We start from the raw sequence: 22,078 nt of genomic DNA, 5'->3' as shown, positions 1-22,078 counted from the left end.
AGTATTTTCACAGTGTCTTAGAATAATCTTACAAAGGTTCTTACAAACAAAAGTGCAAGCCTCATGAGGTCTCCTGAGATCTCATGGGACTTTTCATAATAGAAGTGTGTTAATCCCCAATGCCCTGGCCTATTCCCAATATGGATCATTAGTTTCTGCTTACCTAAATACCTATTACCATTCCAGCTGGCTCAGATATTTGTCACTTCCTGTCTTGAACCATAGTCTGTGTGCTAATTATTAAATTGGCAAAGTGAAATGGCTTCTTTGGGTGCCTATATACCATCAAAAATATTTCATACTGGGGCGCCGGCTTGGTGGAGCTGGTTGACTCTTAATTCTGACTCAAGTCATAATCTGGGGGTCCTGGGGTTGAGCCCTGTGTCAGGCTCTACCTCAGCAGGGAGTCTACTTTAGATTATCTCTCCCTCTGCCTCTCCTGCTCTCTCACTAAATAAATAAATAAATCTTTGAAAATAATTTCATATTGCTTAAGGATTAGTAAAACAGTAGTTTAACCAACTCTATGTTAACTTTAAAATTTTTTACCATCATTTTGTATGGCATACAGAATGTTCTGATTATAAGTTTACACAGAATTTCCAGATTTTATCTATGTCGACAGACTTTGTCAATGATGACCTTATGTGCTAACAAAGCTGTGAACTACAATTAATATTTTATTTCACACCTAGTTAGTAACCAAACCTGAGCAAGCACAAGGATGAAACACAGATAAACAGACCCAGTTCACCATTCCCTGTCCCTATCATCTACATACACACAATTTTTCCTCAGTCTCTCTCACAAACACCCAAATGCAATGTGTACATGCTTCCCTAAATTTGTATATATGTATATGTACATGTATGCATACCACATAAATGTTTCTGTAAATACACATCATCTCAACCAGACACATATGATTCATTACGATCAGAACAAAAGAATAATACATCTTCACAGAAATAGGTTTTTACAGATCCTTGGGAATATTAAAACAAAGACCAAGAGGTCCAAATCTCTTATTCAAAAATTCTAAAATCCAAAAATTTCTGAAAACCACAGTTTTACATAAATTTACCACTAGGTAAAACCTGAAATGAACTGAAATAAAGATAATTATAGCCCTCATTTATCCCACATGATGTGCATGTCAATACGTTTCAATTCAGGTATTTAAGGTTTTACCCATAGATCCCTATGTAACATAGAAATGTTACATAATATATAGTATAATTGGCTAATTCAGTTTTTAAAATTCAAGAAATTCTGGATTCTAAAGCAAATCCAACTTTAAGGTTTGGAGCTAAGGAATTGTAGAGTAGTATTTTTATTTTAAAGATTTTGCTTATTTATTTGAGAGCACACATGCACTTGTGTGTGAGAGCGCAGGTGTTGAGGCAAAGGAGTAGGGAGGGAGAGAGAGAGTCTCAAGCAGACTCTGCACAGAGAGCAGAACCCGATGCAGAGCTCAATCTCAAGACCATGAACCCAGGAGTTGAACGTTTAACTAAATGAGCCACCCAGGTGCCCCAAGTAATACTTTTATATTAAAAATATATGATTTATATAATTATCTTTTTTTTAAGATTTTATTTATTTATTCATGAGAGACACAGAGAGAGGCACAGACACAGGCAGAGGGAGAAGCAGGCTCCATGCAGGGAGCCCAATGTGGGACTCCAGGATCACACCCTGGGTCGAAGGCGGCCCTAAACCGCTGAACCACCCAGGCTCCCCGATTTACATAATTATCTGCTTCCCCTCTACAGCTTTCATTAATTGCAACCTTCCATGAATACTAAAAGAAGAGAGGAGGGTAAGGAGTCACAATAAGGTTTATGTTTTTAACTGCTCTCTTTAATGCTTATTAATCTCCCTTTAGCCAATGAAGGCTTACCCTGGACCACAGGCAGCAATAGCAGCCAAAGAGTGACTAGGAGAGACAGAAGTAACAGAAGAAAACTGAATAATACGCATTAAAGTGCACAGAAAATATTCAAGCCAGGAATCTTGAATCTTGAAATTTTCCCAAATTCTTAATACTACTATTATTTCTAATAATAACAACTTCACATTAATAACAATGTTTTATTTTTTTTACTCTGCTTTCAAATATGCCATTTGACCTTCATACTCTATAGTTATTCTATATTAACTGTATATAATTCATTTGTAGAGCTATCTATTTTAATCCCAGACTATCTACAACCTACAACATATATAATACCTACCTGAGGATAATTCAGAAGGCATATCCATAGCAAGAAAACCAGACGATGAATTATAGGATGGACCATAAAAAAATTTTCCATTAGCAGTTACTTTGGGATTAGAGGAGATACTGTTTTATCTTACCTGAGGTAAGATTTTGTTTTGAATTAAACCAATTAAATCACTAGTCAAGAAGATTCCATTTCATCGGTTTTCTATATAGAATGCATTCTTCCTCTCAAAACATTAAAAGTACCTACTACATAATTAAGATATATAGGGTTTTCTTTCTTTAAAAATATAATAATATAACACTTAAAGCAGTAATATGTTTTCATATCTACTGAAGTTAATTTTGCAAATTTGTCTGAAACTGAAGGACTTGGCTACTTCATTCACAAAAGTAAATGAAGCAAATAGTATGTCATTACTAGGCAAACCAGCCCCTGAAATTCAACAGGCTAATTACTGATTTTACGGAAATCTATAATTATATCTGTAATAGATGTAATCATCATAAAAATGAATAGAAAATTTGAATTTACCTGTATTTTTTAAAGCATAAGGATTCTAAACCTGCTTATAGCTTTGTAAATACATTAGATATAAAATGTGATTATCTAAATTAAATTTAATTTAATGATATCACCCAAGATGCTTAAAATTTTTAATTATTCAGCATAATCATACTTTACTTCGTTAATTCTTTTCACTTTTTAATTAGCTCCATGGACTTATATGTGCTCTGCTCACCACTATATTTCCAAAGACTGGAGCTTAGTAGACATGCAATAAACATTTGCCAAATAAATGATTTAATAAATTACTAATAAATTTATTAAAATAAATATTAGAATATTTAGAATATTCTAAATATAAATATTCTAAATTTAATAATTTAGAATAAATTCTAAATTAGAATTGGTAAAAAAAAGTATATGCATATATATAAAAATTATCTGTAAAAAGAAATCTGTTTGAAACTTATTTCAGCAAACTGATGAATTTAGTGTCTTATCAACTGACATATAAATTCATGTTGTTAGATGAATCACCATTGGCCCTGATTACTGAAAATACAGAAAGATGAAAATTTGTAGCCCTCAACATAGATAAATCCATAAAAGTGATAACCATGTAGTAGCCTAATCTTCCAGAAATGTCAAAAACCAAACTCCAGCTCTGACTATTAAGAATTTAGGTAATTCAATAATTTATTAAACATCTATCTACCATGTGGTCAGTATTATGCAAGGTACTCCAAATACATACATAAATAATATCTATCCTCAAGAAAAGCACATATGTGAAAGAGGAGAGTCACATGAGTAAATATCCAAACATGATTGGCAGGATGAACAAAATCAAGACTGAAATTGGAGATCATGTTCACAGATGACATGACAACTGATCTGTGGTTGTCACAGGAATGTGGAATAGGATGTGGGTGTTGAGAAACTGCTAAGCCTAAGGTGTCAGAGAATGGCATTATGAACAGAGGGCACAGCATGAGCAAAGGTACAGAAGCACACACACACACATAGAAAGATAATAAAACATTTTTTAAAACAAAATAACTATTTTTTTTCAAAATAACTATTTTGATATGGACATCCCTTTTTTTAAAAATTTATTCATGAGAGACATACAGAGAGAGAGGCAGACACAAAGGAGAGGGAGAAGCAGGCTCCTCACAGACAGCCCAATGCAGGACTCGATCCCAGACCCTAGGACCATGCCCTAAGCCAGAGGCGTCAGAGACGCTCAACCGCTGAGACACCCAGGTGTCCCAGGGGCATACCTTTCTATAAAACATTCTTACGAGAGCATTTAACAAAATAATTTTAACCAAGTATTATTTAATATTTAAATAATATTTAACCAAGTATTATTCTCTTAGGATTTTAAAATTCTATGAACAGTCCCAGAAAAGTAATTCAATCTATTATCTAAAATAAATAGAACAGATCTTACATCATTTCCTTTGATGTGTAAGCTCAAGTCAAAATCACATGAGCAATAGCTTCAAATCCTTTCATTTTTACCACTCTCATGAACCTCATGTCACTTATTCTAAAACTCATAAATTCTAATTCTTTCACAGCTATTAATCTCGTCTCTTCAGAAAGGACCATGATGTCCTTAAAGGCAAAAAAAACATTTAATAGTCTTTGAATGTCCGATGGCATTCAGACAGATCTAGAAATATAGTGGATATTCAATTAAATATTTATCGACTAAATATTTATTGAGATTGGGATTTTTACCTTTTAAAAGCACATGTTATTTTAAAATATACTTGATATTATATAGACTTGTAGCTTTTCATTCTAGTTGATCACACAGTCTAAGAAAATCAGAAAACAATGGGACTTAGTCTTTTAAGAACTTTTAATCTCCATCTTATTATCATAACTGGGTCTCTGCTTTGATTATAACCTTATCCTTCACAGATAATTCTATTAGTCAACTAGGTTAACTTATAGCAAACACAGAAGAGAACCTGGAGTTTATACACTAAGCCAACACTCTAAATAAAATAATGCAACATTGAAGTTTAAATGTCTTTATACTTCTCAATTCTCATACTACCATGAAAAACTAAAGAAAAGTGTAAGATATAAAGATTCTTAACTTTTCTGTAGAAAGGAACAAAAAGAAGACATTCCAAAATATTTACTGAAGGAGTAAACAAAATAAATATAACTGGGATTAAAAACGCATGTAGACTATTCTGATGATAAATGATCACTTCAAAAACATTTGGGGGGAAAAGAAGTCCACCGAGTATTCGGTGAAATTCAGCAATTAAAGGAACTATTCTTTTTATACTAAAGGATAAATGTATACTTGTAAAGGTGATTATGTTTGGAATATCAGGTAGTAATGCATGAACATACCTGTGTATTTTAAAAAAGGAACAGGTTGAGATAAACACTTGCTAAGAATATGTGTGAAATAATACATAATACTATACATTTGAAAAGTATAAAACCAAGGATATTTCCCTATAAGGAAGGGAATAAATTCATTTACTAAAAAGCTGTGATTATATTACAAGTATACTTTACTCCCAGAAATAAAAAATATTCCCAGAAATAAATAAGTAAATAAAATATTCCCAGAAACAGTCTGTAGTGATTTTAATAGAGAAAATTCTCATTAATTTTAATAACAACTTTTGAATATTACAAGACAGAAGTTAGAATGAAAAGAATAAAAGATCGAAAAAAGATCTTGATAAAAGATGAACAAAATCCATGGCAAAACTATTAAAGAAATAAGACTTTCTATGAATTCAAAAGCTTTCTAATAATTATTTAGGCTTTTACTCTTGGTGTACTATATGAGAATTTCATTCTAATTTTTTCATACCACTGATGGCTTCAACCCAAGTCTACTCTTTAAAAAAAAAAACAAAATCAACCCTTTAGCTTTTTGAGCAGTTTATTTCAACTGATTATTTATACAATAGCCCTAGCTATAGTTGGCTATACTTGTAGTCTTTTCTTTTTTTTACACTTAAAGTCTTGATTTGCTTTGTCTTTGTTATCCTTTGAAATTCTTAATAATAAGGAAACTAGGGCCTATTGTTACTTAGGTTATAAAAAAAAAGTACCTTCAAAAAAAGGATTACATGGTTTATAAAATAATATAACCATGAGCTTCTGGAAATATAGGCAGTGTCCATTTCCACTCAATTTATACCATGATCTATCTATGGCAGGAATATCTTACATGTAAATGAAATGGACTTAGGTCTACTCAGCTAGTCTTCCCTTTCATTTTTCCAGCAAGCCAGATTGTTGCTGTATAATTACTATCGCAGAAGCAGTAAAGTCTGTTCTTTTAAGCTGCCATCTCATAAACACTAGACACTTCAATTTTGTTTCAGATGCTACAGAATGTGTAATACCTGACCTTAAAATGCATGAGCCAATTCTTACTTTTATTAAACTAGTCATCCCTGATTCTTCTACACTGTTATTTCTGAGACCTCAACAAGTCCCAAAGCCTTTGACTTAGAAGGTGACAGAAGTCAAAGGCACAGAAAACTCAACTTGATCCTGAAAACTAGACCAAGAGTTCTGTACTTCATCATGGAATCATGAATTGCGTCCAACAGCTGTTCTACTCACCGGCTATTTTAAACCATTTAATATGATCTGTACCAAGACTAATTCTTTTCTAAATAAGCATGTCAACACTTACACCAAAACTATGCTGTTCTTCAAAATTGTCTCCTTGAAAAGCTTAATACTTAATTTCTGTTGCCACTTTCAAATAATTTCAGAACTTTCTTTTCAGAAATCTCCATCATAGAAAATTTACTAACCACATAAAGAAATCACTCTCATTACTGTGTAAACACTGGATTAATACCTGGCTTTTTCAGCTTTCCTTCCGATCAGCTCCTCTATTCTCATATTCCCTTAAGTTGAACCCCTGCCTTTTTCTTTCCTTTGTATTTTTAAATCAACACTGAGAATTTATAGGGTGGAGTGAACCTTTAGGAGACCCAGGGGTGTGCATGGTGGAATAAAGATTAGATCTGGAAGGAGACCATCATTTTCAGGCTTCTTACTTGCTAGGATCATAGGTAAAAACGTGTTATTTTATAGAAAACCATTAAGTTGCATAATGTCCACACTTTCTCATGAAAAAAATACCTTCCAAACCAATAGTTTCCAAGTTAGCATTTAGAAGGATTAGAAGATGGATGTTTCCAAAATGTAACTGAAATGAGTATTTTCTGAGCTCTGCCCATCTGGAGGTTAACTTGTATCTTACCGTCCTTCCCTCCAACACATTCCATATTCTTTTTTTTTTTTTTAATTTGAAATACAACTTTATTCTGATTCTAAACGAAAAGGAATGGGAATGACAGTGACAAACGAGATTTCACCACTGGATATTGTGATGGGACTATAGCAGTCTCATTATCTGAAACTCAGGAAGGAAACAACTGCGTTCCAAAACAGCTAAGTATGCAGGTCCAAAAAAATGAAGGTACTGTTTAAACTGCCACATTCACTCCGAAGCCCATTTATCTCCTTCAGCATCCCAAAGATTAAGCACATGTTCTGCTCAGCTATATAAGTGGCAAACACGCTGCACCACTGACATCACAGGACAGTTGCCTATAAAACTAGACTTCTGACGCTGGCCTCCAGCTGCACTTCTCACAGGTCATCATCCTCATCCGGGAGCATGGTCGTCTGAGCAACCTCTAGATTGTGCTCGTACTGTGCTGCCAGAGCTGGATCCATGACCACCTCTGGGGGGGCAAGAGCAGGCATGGCAACGAGCTCCAGGTTAGGGTCTCCAATTAGTTTTCTAGCAAGCCACAGGAACGGCTTCTCAAAATTGTAGTAACTTTTGGCAGAAATGTCATAGTACTGAAGGTTCTTCTTTCGGTGGAAGACAATAGATTTTGCCTTAACTTTTTTGTCCTTAATATCCACTTTATTGCCACACAGCACAATGGGGATGTTCTCACACACTCGTACCAGATCTCTATGCCAGTTAGGCACATTCTTGTAAGTAACCCTTGACGTTACGTCGAACATTATAATGGTACACTGGGCTTGGATGTAGTAGCCGTCCTGGAGCCCACCAAACTTCTCCTGGCCAGCAGTGTCCCACACGTTGAACTTGATGGGGCCCCTGTTGGTGTGGAACATGAGGGGGTGGACATCCACGCCCAGAGTGGCTACATACTTCTTCGCGAATTCACCCGTCAGGTGACGCTTCACGAACGTGGTCTTGCTGGTGCCGCTGTCGCCAACCAGCACCAGCTTGAACTGGACTTGGGGCTCTCCCTGGGCAGCCATAGCGCTGGTGCTTCCAGAAGCGTCTCTGGCCCGTCGGACTCCACATTCCATATTCTTTATCACTGTTCATCATGCCCTGCACTAAGATTAATTTCCTCTAAAACAGTCAGTGCTCTAACTTGAGGCTGGCCTATACTACTAAGAATATTCAAATACAAATAAATAATGCTTGGACTTTGGTGGAAGGACTATGAAATCCCAAGAATTTCTGGCAGACTAGGCAACCTCCCATCACAGTTGCTATAGTACAGGTGCCCCTTTCATCTCTTACTTCCTAAAACAATAGCATATTTTTAAGGATGGTTGGGGGCCAATAACCAAAGTAGATGAGAACAATTTGGCCCATTACTAAGAAATATAACTGGGTAATTCATTTAAATCATGAGTATGAATAAAAATTTGTACTTAAGTAAACAGTTAAAAGCTCATCCATCTGAACTAAGGAGAAGACATAAACCACTGTTTGTCTGACGCAAAAATGAATATGACCACTCCACCGAAACTTTGGGGGAGTTTTCAAATGTTTTTAGTAACCAGAAATAAAGTAAACAAATGAACAAGTAAAATAAACAGAAATTAACTGAATGGTGCTCACCTAATCGGAAATTTGTAAAATTTTCATAAATTACTTGTCTAGAGTCTTCTTTATTATTTTGGGTTAAAACTCATAAAACTATAAAAGGACTTGTGTTTGCAATTTTAGCTGCCCAAACTTGTTTTTCCCCATAAAGTCTAATTCCACAACTGTAAAATCACTAATGAGATTTTCACAGAAGCTTCAAGATTCATACTTTGTATGTTTTTAGATACATCTATTCATATTTCTATCTTTTAGTAGTTTGTAGATGGACATCTGCATCCTAAGATCTAGTGTGATACAACCTATCAGCACTTTCCCAATTACAGAGAAAAATGAGAAGTAGTAGAATCCAAATACATATTATGCCAAAAATGTCAAATCTTTCAGGAATTAGTTTTCTTAAATAATCATTAAAACATAAAACTCTTAGAAGATGATACATACAACAATCCTAGAAGAAAACACAGGCAATAATGTCTTTGACAAGAGCCATTGCAACATATTTCTAGATAGATCTCCACCAGCAAGAGAAACAAAAGCAAAAATAAACTATTGGGACTACTCCAAAATAAAAAGCTTTTAATATCCAAAACATATAAAGAACTTACATAATTACACACCACAAAACCCAAATAATCTGGTTAAGAAATAAACATTTTTCCAAAGAAGACATACAGATGGCCAAGACACACGTGAAAAGACTCAACATCACTAACCATCAGAGAAATGCAAATCAAAACCACAATGACATATCACCTTAACACCTTTCTGAATGGCCAGAATGAAAAAGACAAGAAATAATAAGTGTTGGTGAGGATGCAGAATAAAAGGAACCCTCATGCACTATCAGCAGGAATGTAAATAGATGTAGCCACTATGGAAATCATGGAAATCAGTATGGACAGTCCTCAAAAACCTAATAGAAATACAGTATGTGCAGTAATTCCACTTCTGGGTATTTACCCAAAGAAACCAAACACTAAATTGAAAAGATATATCTATTCCTATGTTTATTGCAGCTTTATAGTAGCCAGAATATGGAAGCAACCTAAGTGTCCATCGACAAATGAAAACTAAAGAGGATGTAATATATTTCTTACACACACACACACACACACACACACACACACACACACAGAGAGAGGAATATTACTCAGCCATAAAAAGGATGAGATCTTGCCATTTGCAATAACATGGATGGCCCTAGAGTATATTATGCCAAGTGAAATAAGACAGGGAAAGGCAAATACCATTACGATTTCACTTACATGTGGAATCTAAAAAATGGAACAATTGAAAACACAAGCAAAAAGCAGAAAGAGAACCATAAGCAGAGAACAGGTTGTCAGAGGGGAGGGTGCTGGGGGGATGGGAAAATGAAGGGGAATAGAAGATACAGGCTTCTAGTTATGCAATGAATAAGTCACAGGGATAACAGGTACACGATAGGAAATATAGTCAGTGGTACTGTAATAGCATCATTGTATGGTGACTGATAATAGCTACACTTGCAGGGAGCACAGCACAAATGTATAGACTTGTAAAATCACCAAAAATAATGTACACCTTAAACTAATGTAACCTGTATGTCAACTATAATAATCGATGTACCAGAAAATAATTAAAACATTTTGCACTAAGCAATATTATGCACTTCCTAAAACTGAAAAAATGTGGTAATGTGAATTTTAAGACTTGATTCTTTAATTAAAACGTTATGTTTTGATCAATTACAGTTACATTATGAGGTAAAGAAAGCAAACAATTGAGCATTGTACCTAGTTTACATCATTTTTAAAGAAAATATTAATTTAAATGTTTTGTTAAATATTTATAAAGAAAACCCTAGAAGTAACTTGAATTTACACTCAAGTAGATTACCAAAGACTAGGGCAGCCCAGGTGGCTCAGCGGTTTAGCACCACCTTTAGCCCAGGGCATGATCCTGGAGACCCAGGCTCAAGTCCCACTTCAGGCTCCCTGCATAGAGCCTGCTTCTTCCTCTACCCTGTGTCTCTGCCTCTCTCTCTCTCTCTCTCTCTCTGTCTCTCTCATGAATAAATAAGTAAAATTAAAAAAAAAAAAGATTACCAAAGACTAAAGATAATAGCATTTGTGGATATAAATGAATCTGTATTTCCTTTTTATTAATGTATTCTAAACTAGGAAATTTATACATAGATAATTCATGAAAACTCATCTTTCTTTCCCAGTCTTTGAGCAAAAAGGAAGACAAGAATTAAAATCATTCAATATTTATAGTTACCATACTGATCTGGTTGAAAGATTAATTTAGCTATACTTAAAATTATACACTTATTTAAAATATAGAGAGCTGAGAGAAAAATGATACAAGATATGGTGAAAAAAGCTAAATGGCACCAACAGGAAGCAATCAGACATGCCCTTCTGTTACGCTCAAAATCAAATATGCACAGTCGAAGGTAAGGCCTAATCAAAAATCTGTGCCATGAAAAAGGTATGAGTGGCCAGGGAGAACTAAGTTAAATTAAAGACATAAGGGGAAATAATTATTAAATGCAATGAGTCATCTTGGATTGGACCCAGTCTGGACAGATCAACTGTAAATAGTATTTTTCAGAGGGCTGAAAAAATGGGAGCATGTACTGGGTATTAGATAAGATAAAAAACTGCTAACATGGGAAAGCCAAAACTCTTAATTGAAAAAAGCATATACTAAAATAACACGTACAATAGTAGGATACAGTTTTAGTAAAGAAATACATGTGTACATATATACATACAGAAAAACATCTCAAACATATACTACAGTATTAATGGTGTCATCTCTGGGTGGTAAAAATATGATATTTTTAATTTATTTTTTTAAATTTTTTTAACTTTCTGTATTTATCCATGTACTGCTTTTGCAAAGCTGAAATATAACCTGAGGAAAACATGAATATATATGCTTTCCTCCAAAACAATATATGAGTGACATTTTTTAAATTCCAGAATTCATAACTATACTACATCATTCATATTCATACAGTAAATAATATATATTTGCCAGCCACCTTTTTGAAGAGCTAATTTTGGTGATGGTTGTCATAATGTAAAGTACCAATAGAAAATTTAAGTAGGGTACTCATCCATCTAATAACATAGTCATCCAAATATGAGTATTTTATTTAATAGTAGGTGTCTTACAGTCAGTAGCATATATCTGTTTCAACTGAGAAACAAAATAATCATTTTTGGATTTCCCAAAAGAATTAATTTCAGAAAGTAACATAACTTTAAAGCACAAAATGTCTGACGTCTAAACAATAAACCTGTTAAGTTGATTTGGGGGAAAAAATACATTGATTCATGATTACACAAGTAACAGGCACATTTCCTCCATACTAATCACTTAATAATGACTTACCAACATAAACTTGGGTTAATGTAAAAAAAAAAAGACCAATTTTAGTTCAAAAATTAAAATTTAGTAGAAATGTGTACAAAGGATGCTTATGTATAAAATTATAGCTTCAAATATTTGTATGAAAGTTCAAAAGTTAAATTCAAAAAGAAAAGCAAAAAATGCAGGGCCATGAGTTCAAACCCTATGTTGGGCTCCATGCTGGATGTGGAGCCTACTTACAAGAAGAAAAGAAAAGAGAAAAAAAAACAACAACAGATCAAGTCTCAAGAAGATGGCACGTACTCCTCAGCTGGAATAACAGAAAAAAATCACAGTCTTTCAAAAATAAAGATTACACTAGAACTGAAGGCAATGAAAAAATCTAGACAGACTTGTTTGTATGAATTAACATCATGCCCTAATCCCGAACAATTGGATGAGATATGGGTGGCCAATTCAAAACTAATTAATCCACTGGCTTAATCATAATCAAATGCTCTCCTCTAAGTTAGACCCAAGAGTGAGACACAAAGACAATGCTTAGGGTGGAGGTCTTGTAAATTTGGGCAAAGCGATAAGTAAAGGAAGCTGGTCTGTGAAAGGAACAGGAGCAAAAAGTAGACATCCACCTGGGAACCTGAATTTAAGAAGCATTATGGGTCCCTAAAAGGACAGAAAGAACATTCTATTCCTATTTTTCAATGCCTATAAGACCGCACTTTATTTGTATTCATGTTGGATACCCCACATCTATCTTTACTTGAGCCAGCCTAAGTGGCCTTTTTTTTTTTTTTGCAAACATGTGAGCCTTTACTGTAACAATTTATACTCTCACAGCTATTTTTATTCCCTACAAATAACAAAAAACTTAAGGTTTAAATTAGCATCTATTCATATGCAGTTTAACTCTAAAAATCTAAAAATGATATTCTAAGTATTGTATGACAAGTATCAGACATTTGGAAACATTTAGCACTATAATAAACTACCAACCAAGGATATTAGTGTATTAAAATTAAATAGGTAGCAGAAAGGATATGAGAATCATTAGGATAGAGAAGTTTCATGTAAATGGACTCATACCATATGTAGTGCTTTTCTCCCTTGGCTTGATGGTTTGAGATTCCAACCATGTAAGCATGTATCGATTCCTTTCTGTTGCTGAATAATTTTCCTTCATATGGATGTAGTGTATCCATATTGTGGCATGATTTTTAAAAATTTATTCACCAGTTAATATTTAGCTTGTTTCCCATTTAGTATTATTATGAATAAGGCCACTATGAACAACAAAAAATTGTGTACACGTGTTTCATTTCTCTTGGATAAATTCCAGGTAGTAAGAATGTCGAGTCATATGGTAAGTGTATGTTGACTTTATAAGAAAATGCCAAACTGATTTCCAGGATGGTTGTGTCATTTTTCATTTCTACTTGCAACATGTAAGAGTTCCAATTGCTCCACATCCTCAGGAACACTTGGAATTATCATTTGCCAGTGTTGTCTTTAATTAAGCCATTCTAATCCACGTGCAATGTTGTCTCATTGTGGTTTTAACTTGAATTTCTCTGATAACAATTTTAATGACATTGAGCATATTTACAAGTGTTGTTGGCCATTCTCTTTTGATCCTTTGTCTTTTTTTTCAATTGGGTTGTCTTTCTTTTTAAGTTCTGTATCACAAGTCCCTTTTGAAATTAAATTTAAAACATTTACGCAGTAATAGGAACAATGCTAAGAATTTTGATGCATAACCTCCATTACCATCAAGTAACAAAATAAAGTAGAAATATGTACTCACATCATAAGTCACAGTCTATCTCCTATATCATTCCCCATTTCTCTGGAATGCATGGTTCACAATATTTACAAAATGACTCAATGTATTAACTAAATTAATTACTAAGAATTTTGTTTGGGGGCTCAGAAAAGTCAATGGAGAGGTATTTTTTAAAAAGCAAACAGAAAATCAAAGTAATACAACTCTGACATATAAAAAAGTGATTTTATAAAGAATTTCAAATAATGAGTATATATTATTATGCTTTTAATAATCTTTATAGTACAGTAGAGCTTCTGATCCTGAAGACTTCATTTTAGGAATATAAGGCATGAGAAAGAAAGTAAATCAAACTGGTACCAATGAACATAAGAAGCAGAAGAAGGAGACAAAAGACATAAGATAGCTCTCAAAAATCAGTGACTTAATATACTAAGCAAAACATAAACATAAAAGCAAACCAAACTGAATATTCCATGGGAGAAATACTAATAGATCAAGAAAGAACTCAAGGGAGAACCCATGTTCTAAAGTGCCTAGAGTTAGTGTCCAATACAGTAGATAACAGGCACATGTGCCTGTTTACATATAAATTTTAAATAAATAAAATTCAGTTCCTCAGTTGAACTAGCCACATTTCAAATACTTATTAGCCATATTTGACAGTACAGATAAAAACAAAACAAAAAAACTTTCATCACTGCAGAAATTCTGTCAGACAGTGCTGGCCTAGGTTATTCAACAGGCTCACCTTAAGAGCCTAGGGAGTTTTACTCTTATTTGGATTTTTTCCTATGAAGGAAATAGAGCATTTTACTTTATTATTTTGTTAGTCTTACTCAATACTCTAAAAAAAGAATATTTATATTGTGCATGTATACTATCCCCTAGAAGGTAACCACAGCATTGTATTAAGCTTTATCATTCCTTTGCTATTTAAAAATAATTGTACTATATATGTCTCCCTAAAAAATGCATTGCTTTGTTTTGCCTGCTTAATTTTATATGCACAGAATGAGACTTTTTCTTTACACCACTTGTTCTTTTCACTATTTCCACTTACTCTGAGGTTTACTCTCATTCATCTAAATAACATTGCTATTTGATACAGTACACTACAAAAAGCCCCATTTTATTCAGAAAAGCTAGACCTAAACCAATGAAATCACCAACCTACATAACGAAACTGTGTAAGTTACAAACAGAATGTGAAAGGTTCCCAACAATTCTCTATAAAACAAGTCAATGTTTTCTAAATTACATTTAACTACTCCTAAACTGAGAACTTTCTTGTGCATCAAAGACAGATCTTAGTTCCTACACATACATATATCTTTTCTGTTCTCTTTTTAATTATAGAGCAGTGGATAGGTTTCCTCAACAGGAGCACTGGAACTTGTTAGAAACAAGGGGAACTTGTTAGAAAGACAAATCTTCTGCCCCAACCTAAATCCACTGAATGAAAAACTCTGGGGATGGGGTCAAGCAGTATTTGTTTTATCAAGCCCTCTAGGTGATTCTGATGTGTGCCAAAGTTTAAGAACCTCTAGATAAGTATCTCAACAATCAGTATAGACAAGATGTTAAAGACATGTACAAATTTCTAACAGTTAATCAATAAACTCAATTACCAAAAATCGACTACCCTTTTCCCATTTGTTGCATTTTACAAACTTCAGCTTACTCTAAAATATTACTTTAAAAATAACTTAATAATCCAAAATACAAAAAACAAGTTACCAGTTTAACTACATATGTATACTAACAGTTTACTTTCTCTCCCACTCCCTCCTTCCTTCTTCTCTCCCCCTACCCCTTCTCTCTATATATAGTTTTTATTCTGAGTGTCAAATTTTTCTTTAATTAGCCATTTTCTTTTTTTTAAGATTTTATTTATTTATTCTTGAGAGACACACATACGGGGGGGGGGGGCAGTGGGAGAAACAGGCTTCCTGCAAAGATCCCATGTTGGGACTCAATCCCGGAGCCCAGGATCACACCCTGAGCCGAAGGCAGATGCTCAACTGCTGAACCACTCAGGCATCCCTAATTAGCCATTTTCTAATTATGGTCTCTTTTTAAAAACCATTTTCCATATGCACCTTGGCCAGTTGCCTTTCTTTGGTAAACACCATCTATGTGTCCTTTTCTGGTTTTTCTATTTCTAAACAGAGATTTTTTTTTCTTTGACAACTTCTTTAAAGGCTCTGTATGTATTAAGGCTCTCAACCCACTGTTACACAACTGCAAACACTTTCCCAAACATGTAGTTTGTCCTTATACATTTTTTAAAGATTTTATTCATGAGAGACACAGAAAGAGAGGCAGAGACATAGGCAGAGAGAGAAGCAGGCCCCATGCTGGAAGCCTGATGTAGAACTCAATCCCCGGACTCCAGGATCACAACCTGAGCCAAAGGCAGACATTCAACCACTGAGCCATCCAGGCGTCCCTATATGTCTCTTCAATCTCTTTTAATTTTTAGTAGCACATTAAAGTAGTAAATTAAAATTATTTCTCCCCAAAAAATCATGCCCAAGTCTTAACATCCAGTATCTCTGAATGTGTGACCCTATTTGGAAATAGGGTCTTTGCAGATGTAGTTAAAAATCTCAAAATAAGACCAAGCTGGATTTAGAATGGCCCCTTCATCCAAAGACTGGTGTCCTTATAAGAAAGAGGAAACAGAAATCTGAGACACTGAGACATAAAGGAACAGGCTATGTAAACATGGAGGCAGAGACTGGAGGTATGCTGCCACAAACCAAGAAACATCAGGGTGCCACAGAAGCTAGAAGAGGCCCTACCAACACCTTGATTTTAAACTTCTGGCCTCCAGAATGGAGAAGGAATAAGTGTATTTTATGCCACCCAGTTGGTGGTAATTTGTTAGGGAAGTCCATGAAACTAACTTACCTATCTAACAGAACTTTCTGCAATAATGTAAATGTTATATATTTGCAGTGCCAAATATGGGAGCCACTAGCCACATGTGGCTATTGAGCACCTGAAATGTGGCTAGTGCAAATAAGAATCTGGGTTTTTAATTATATGTAATTTTAATTATTTTAAATTGTAAAATGTTTCCCTTTTGTTTTTTGAGATTTTTTTTTGTGTGATTTTTTTTTTTTTTTGTAAGGGAAAAGGAAAGAAACTGAGGAGTTGTTCTGTCAAGTTTCCCAGTCTAAATTTTTCTGACTGTATCTACTTGCTATTAATGAACATTTTCCTCTTCTGTATTTTCTATAAATTAGTAGTTGAATTTAGATTTTTTTTTTTAAGATTTATTTATTCAGAGAGAGCGAGAGAGAGGCAGAGACACAGGCAGAGGGAGAAGCAGGCTCCATGCAGGAAGCCTGACGTGGGACTCGATCCCGGGACTCCAGGATCACACCCCGGGCTTCAGGCGGCGCTAAACCGCTGCGCCACCGGGGCTGCCCGAATTTAGATGTTTTATCAGATTGAAGTTCAATTCTTTTTGTCTAGGGGGTGGTAAGCAAGACTACTCCAGAGTAGTATCTTGTCTTCTATTAGGAGGCAAATGTTCTGGCTTTCTCTGGTGTTAGTATCCATGATGTTCAATTACAATAATTTATTAGGGCCTACAAAAATGGTAATACTCTAATTTTATAAATCTTTTTGCTTATATTAGCTAGAATAGTTCTATAAAAAGAAACTTTTCATCTATTATTTAGCTGCCTAATGGTATTGCTCTTAGAGGAAAAGCAAGATAAACACTCAAATGTTTCTACTTTCAAAAATAATGATTAGTTTATTAGCATCCTCCACCACTATCACTATGACCAGTAATTTTTTAGGAGTCTTTATGAACTCACATACTTAAAAATATATGTTCTGTCTCAATCCATTATAGGCATTATCTTTATTGAAGCTCAAATTGTCCCATTTTTGGCCAGTAGAAAGCTCTTCAAATTGGACCCCAAGTCTTTCTGACAAGATTCTACAGTCTTTGAAGCTTCCTCATTATCTCATAAAACAAGATGTTTCAGGCTTATTTTGAAAATCACCTGCCTCAAATAGGAGATTGACCCTTTTTTCCAAGTATCTTTGATTACTTTTAATGAGAAATTAATGTGTAGAGACATCAATTTAGATGCAAAAAAAAAACTTTAAAAATTGAATTCTACACTTTTATTAAAATTTTTATTTGCAATTGGCTGTGTGTCCATTATCTGCCATAAACTCTTAGAATTGCTTCATGTTAAACAACAGGAAATAAAAAGCCAGTTTTTCATTACCAACATATTTTATTTTTAATATGTTCACACAGATTATAGAGAAAAGCAGATTTTATCAGGTAATTCAAATTTTTTTACAGTGGATTCTAATAACTTGAAATCACTAAAATTCAATTATTACATCATTAATTGACAATCCTTAAAATACCTTCAGTTCACAAATTTTTTTTTCTCACAGTATAGAAATATGATTATATACAAAGTGTGGGAGTAGGATTATAACTATATATATAATTATATACTTTTAATATGATTTTTAAAGTAGGGTTTACTAGCAAATTCCAATATACCTTCAATTTTTTATTTAGACTAAATTTTTTCAACTAAAGCAACTTGATTACTAATATTTTAAATGACCTGTTACCATATCCTAATTATTATTAGGTCGTGGCCACAGCTAGATGCTGGTACACAAATCCAAATGTTAAAATGAACTTAATCTATTAATCACAAAAAGATAGCTACAGATGTGTTTTCCACTTGCACGTAAGCTAAAAACGTTTGCTATAGGAGGTCCTTTACTAACATTTTATCAATATTGCAAACGTTTTTTTAAAAGAAAATTTGAAGGAACCATTACAAAATTAAACTAAGTATGTTTCAAGGAGATCACTATTATTCACAACTAAACAAACAGAAGTCTAATATTATAGGAAATGTGTTTAATAAATACATCGTGTAAATGGCTCGACTACAAAAACAAAAATAGCATCTAAATAATTTCATAATATCTTACCTAGCAAGTTTAATTAATGATAAATTTATTGACTAAAAATCAGCTAGGAAGCAGATCTGTGCAAGGGAAAATGGTATAGAAATGTATGAAACAAATTCATATACACACACGTGTTCATACATGTATATTCATATACACACATCTCACCTATAACTATTTCTTAGATGGACAGATGGATGGATAGACACATGCACATATGGAAGGAAAGAAAATGAGTTAATATTGATACTTCAAATTCTAATTCAACACTATAGGATTTTGTCCTTCCAGTCTTCCTTCCCCCTTTTCATATTTAAAAGTGTCTCCTCAATAAATAAATAAATAAATAAATAAATAAAAGTGTCTCCTCCAACAATAAGAAATCTGGCTTCCATTACCCATAAAATACTTCAACCCTGAGGCATGTAGTCCAAATACTATGTTCTAAAGTTAACTTGCGCTGGGGCACCTGGGTGGCTTAGTCAGTTAAGCATTCAGTCCCTGGTTTCAGCTCAGGTCATGGGTCCTGGGACTGAGCCATGGTGGCTGCTTAAAATTCTATCTCTCCCCAACTGCCCCCTAAACTCCACTCACACTCTCTAATAAATAAATAAAATCTTAAAAAATAATAAAGTTACACAACCCCCATGTAATTGTGCTACTCACTGAAATCAGCTGAGTTCATTTGTTTTAGTCCGTTTTTGTTTCATTTTTCTGTAACATCACAGATTTTAACATGTGAAACATGAACATAGTTCCAAGTGTCAGAATCATACAAGAAGGTATACTCAGTAATGTCATAACCTGCTCCCCTACTTTAATCCCATGCCCACTCCTCATTCTTTCTACCCTGTTTTTACTACTATGCGTTTTCTGGTTTAGTTTCCTGTATTTCATTTGCAGATATACATATACTTTATGTTGCCTTCTTTCTTATAGATAAGGTAGTATATAGTATGGCTACTCTTTTGTACTTTGCCTATGTTTAGGCACATATGTTTATGTGTACATAAACATATAATTCTAGAAATTGCTCCTTATCAATTTACAGAGGCTGTTTCACTCTTTTCTATACCTGTATGGTGTGTGGATGCACTACAGTTTTCTTAATCACTTTGTTCTGTATTGACAGATTGTTTCCAATATTTTGCAATTACAAATAAGGCTGCAATGAAGAATCTTGTCCGTATTGCTGGAGCAAATCTTCAGGGTAAAATGCCAGAAAGCAATGCTGGGTCAAAAATGCAAATCTTGTTTTGTCAGATACCTGGCAAAGTCCTTTCAAAGTTTTTGTTACAGCAATCTGCATTCTCACCAGCAATGCACAGGAAGGGGTCACAGACATTTTAGTGACAGGAAAAAAAACTTACTGTTAGTCACTACATATAGTAACTTACTTCTTTTATAACTTCATATAATTCACATATTTAAAGAGTACGATTCAATAGTTATTAATATTTCACAGCTATGCAACCATTAAATCCCACTATCAAATTTCAGAACATTTTCATCACACAGTACCTCCAAAAAATCCATATCCATTCAGTCATTCACTTGTTCCCCTACAATCTACTGTCCATTATCTGCCCTGCCCCAAGCCTTGGTAACCACTAATCTATTTTCTATCTTTACAGATTTCCCTATTCTGGACATTTCATATAAAGGAATCATATAATAATGTGAACTTTTGTGACTGGTCTCTTTCACTTAGTACGTTTTTAAGGTTCATCGATATTGTAAGCATGTTTCAGTACTCTATTTTTATCTTTTTAATCGCCAAATAATACTCCACTGTATGGATATACAATGCTTTATACATTGATCCAGTGACAGACCTCTGGTTTAATTTTTGTCTATTACAAATAAAGCTGCTATAAATACTCATGTTCAAGTTTTTGAGTGGACATGTTCTCAACTTTTATGGAATACTTAGGAGTAGAATTGGTAACTTTAAAGTTATATGGTAAAGTTATATGGTAACTTTATGATTAACCTTTTGAGGAACTGCCATGCTGTTTTCCAAAGCAGTTTATACCATTTTACATTGCCAACAATATAATTAATCTCTTAACTTGATTTTCATTATTATAAATTGCCACATCACCTTCTATCCCAGCTCTAATAACAAGCACAAACAAAATAACTCTGAATGTGACAACATATAATCAGGGCACTGTTCAGTGTAAGATTAGTTAACTTTCCCTGTGGCATCATGATCTAAATATTAATTAGCAACGCATATATACAAGAGTGCAGGATGCAATAGTTGTGAATTAATGTGGAAAGTTTGTATTAACACAGAATATAATAGTTTCTATTCATTTTACGTACATATGCTTTTCGTATCTCAGTGTAAATTTTAACTTGGGCTTCTCTTATGATAAGTGAAAGTGAGTATCTTTTCAAATAAAGAAAAATTTTATAGTTTACTGTGAAAACTGTCCATATCTTTTGCCTACTGCAGCTCTTTCAATTTGGTCTTGTCTTTTCACACTCTATTTTTAAAGATTCTTCATATAGGAGGGATACTGGTCCTTTATCTGTGATATATAATGCAAAATATTCTTTCAGCTTTATATCTATTTATTTTGTTATTAGTGGGTGTTTTTGTTTGTTTTTGCCATACAGAAGTCTTACTTTACACTTTTACAGAGTCAAATTTATCTGCCTTTCCTTTTGTTGCATCTAGATTTTTGAGTCATAGAGAAAACTTTATACCCTGATTACAGAATTCATCCATGTCTTCTGTTCCTATTTGTAGAATTTCTTTCTTCTCACTGAGATCTCTGATTCATTTGCAGTTTTTCTATATGATATGAGGTATGAATTTAATTTTATCTTTTTTCCAAATGGTTAACCATTTCTTAAAAAGCCCATTTTACCTAGTGCTCTGAGATGCCAGATTTATCATGTGCCAAATTTCCATATGTTCTTGTGTCTCTATCTCTTTTTTCCTATTCTATTACACTGTTCTGTCTGCATGATATTAAACAAAAATCTAATTTGCAAAATGAGACAGACTAGTTGTAGTTTAAAGTTCCTTCCACTCTATATCTACTCTTGAAATTTACAACACATCCGTAGTCAACCACCATTAAGTGACCACGCTAAAACTTAACTGGTCTAATCATATGAAATTGACAACGATTATTTATACTAGTTATGTAATAAGCAAGCTAATGCATATTAGGATGTGATTTACAAGTATTATCTTAAAATTTTTGTCCAACAATTAATAATTCATGGAACCATACAGACAGACACTGACTTTGTATGAAGGGCAAAATTATTTAAATAAGTATATTTCAACAGTTTTAACTTTAT

General features: G+C 33.7%; 2 protein-coding genes across 19 annotated transcripts in view; both read right to left on the bottom strand.

Annotated features, from left to right (window-relative positions):
- Positions 1 to 22,078, bottom strand: part of TCF12 (transcription factor 12) — a 368,612-nt gene that overhangs the window by 297,292 nt on the left and 49,242 nt on the right. The gene's annotated exons all lie outside the window — the stretch shown is intronic.
- LOC112920146 (GTP-binding nuclear protein Ran-like) lies at positions 7,038 to 8,101 on the bottom strand. Its single transcript, XM_025998830.2, has one exon. It carries the CDS (start codon positions 8,049 to 8,051, stop codon positions 7,401 to 7,403), a length of 651 nt encoding a protein of 216 aa, XP_025854615.2. The 5' UTR covers positions 8,052 to 8,101; the 3' UTR covers positions 7,038 to 7,400.

The sequence above is a fragment of the Vulpes vulpes genome, chromosome 15, assembly GCF_048418805.1.
Source record: "Vulpes vulpes isolate BD-2025 chromosome 15, VulVul3, whole genome shotgun sequence".
Taxonomy (NCBI): Eukaryota; Metazoa; Chordata; class Mammalia; order Carnivora; family Canidae; genus Vulpes; species Vulpes vulpes.
The sequence above is the reverse complement of the archived record's forward strand: the minus strand, read 5'-3'. Positions and strand labels throughout refer to the sequence as shown.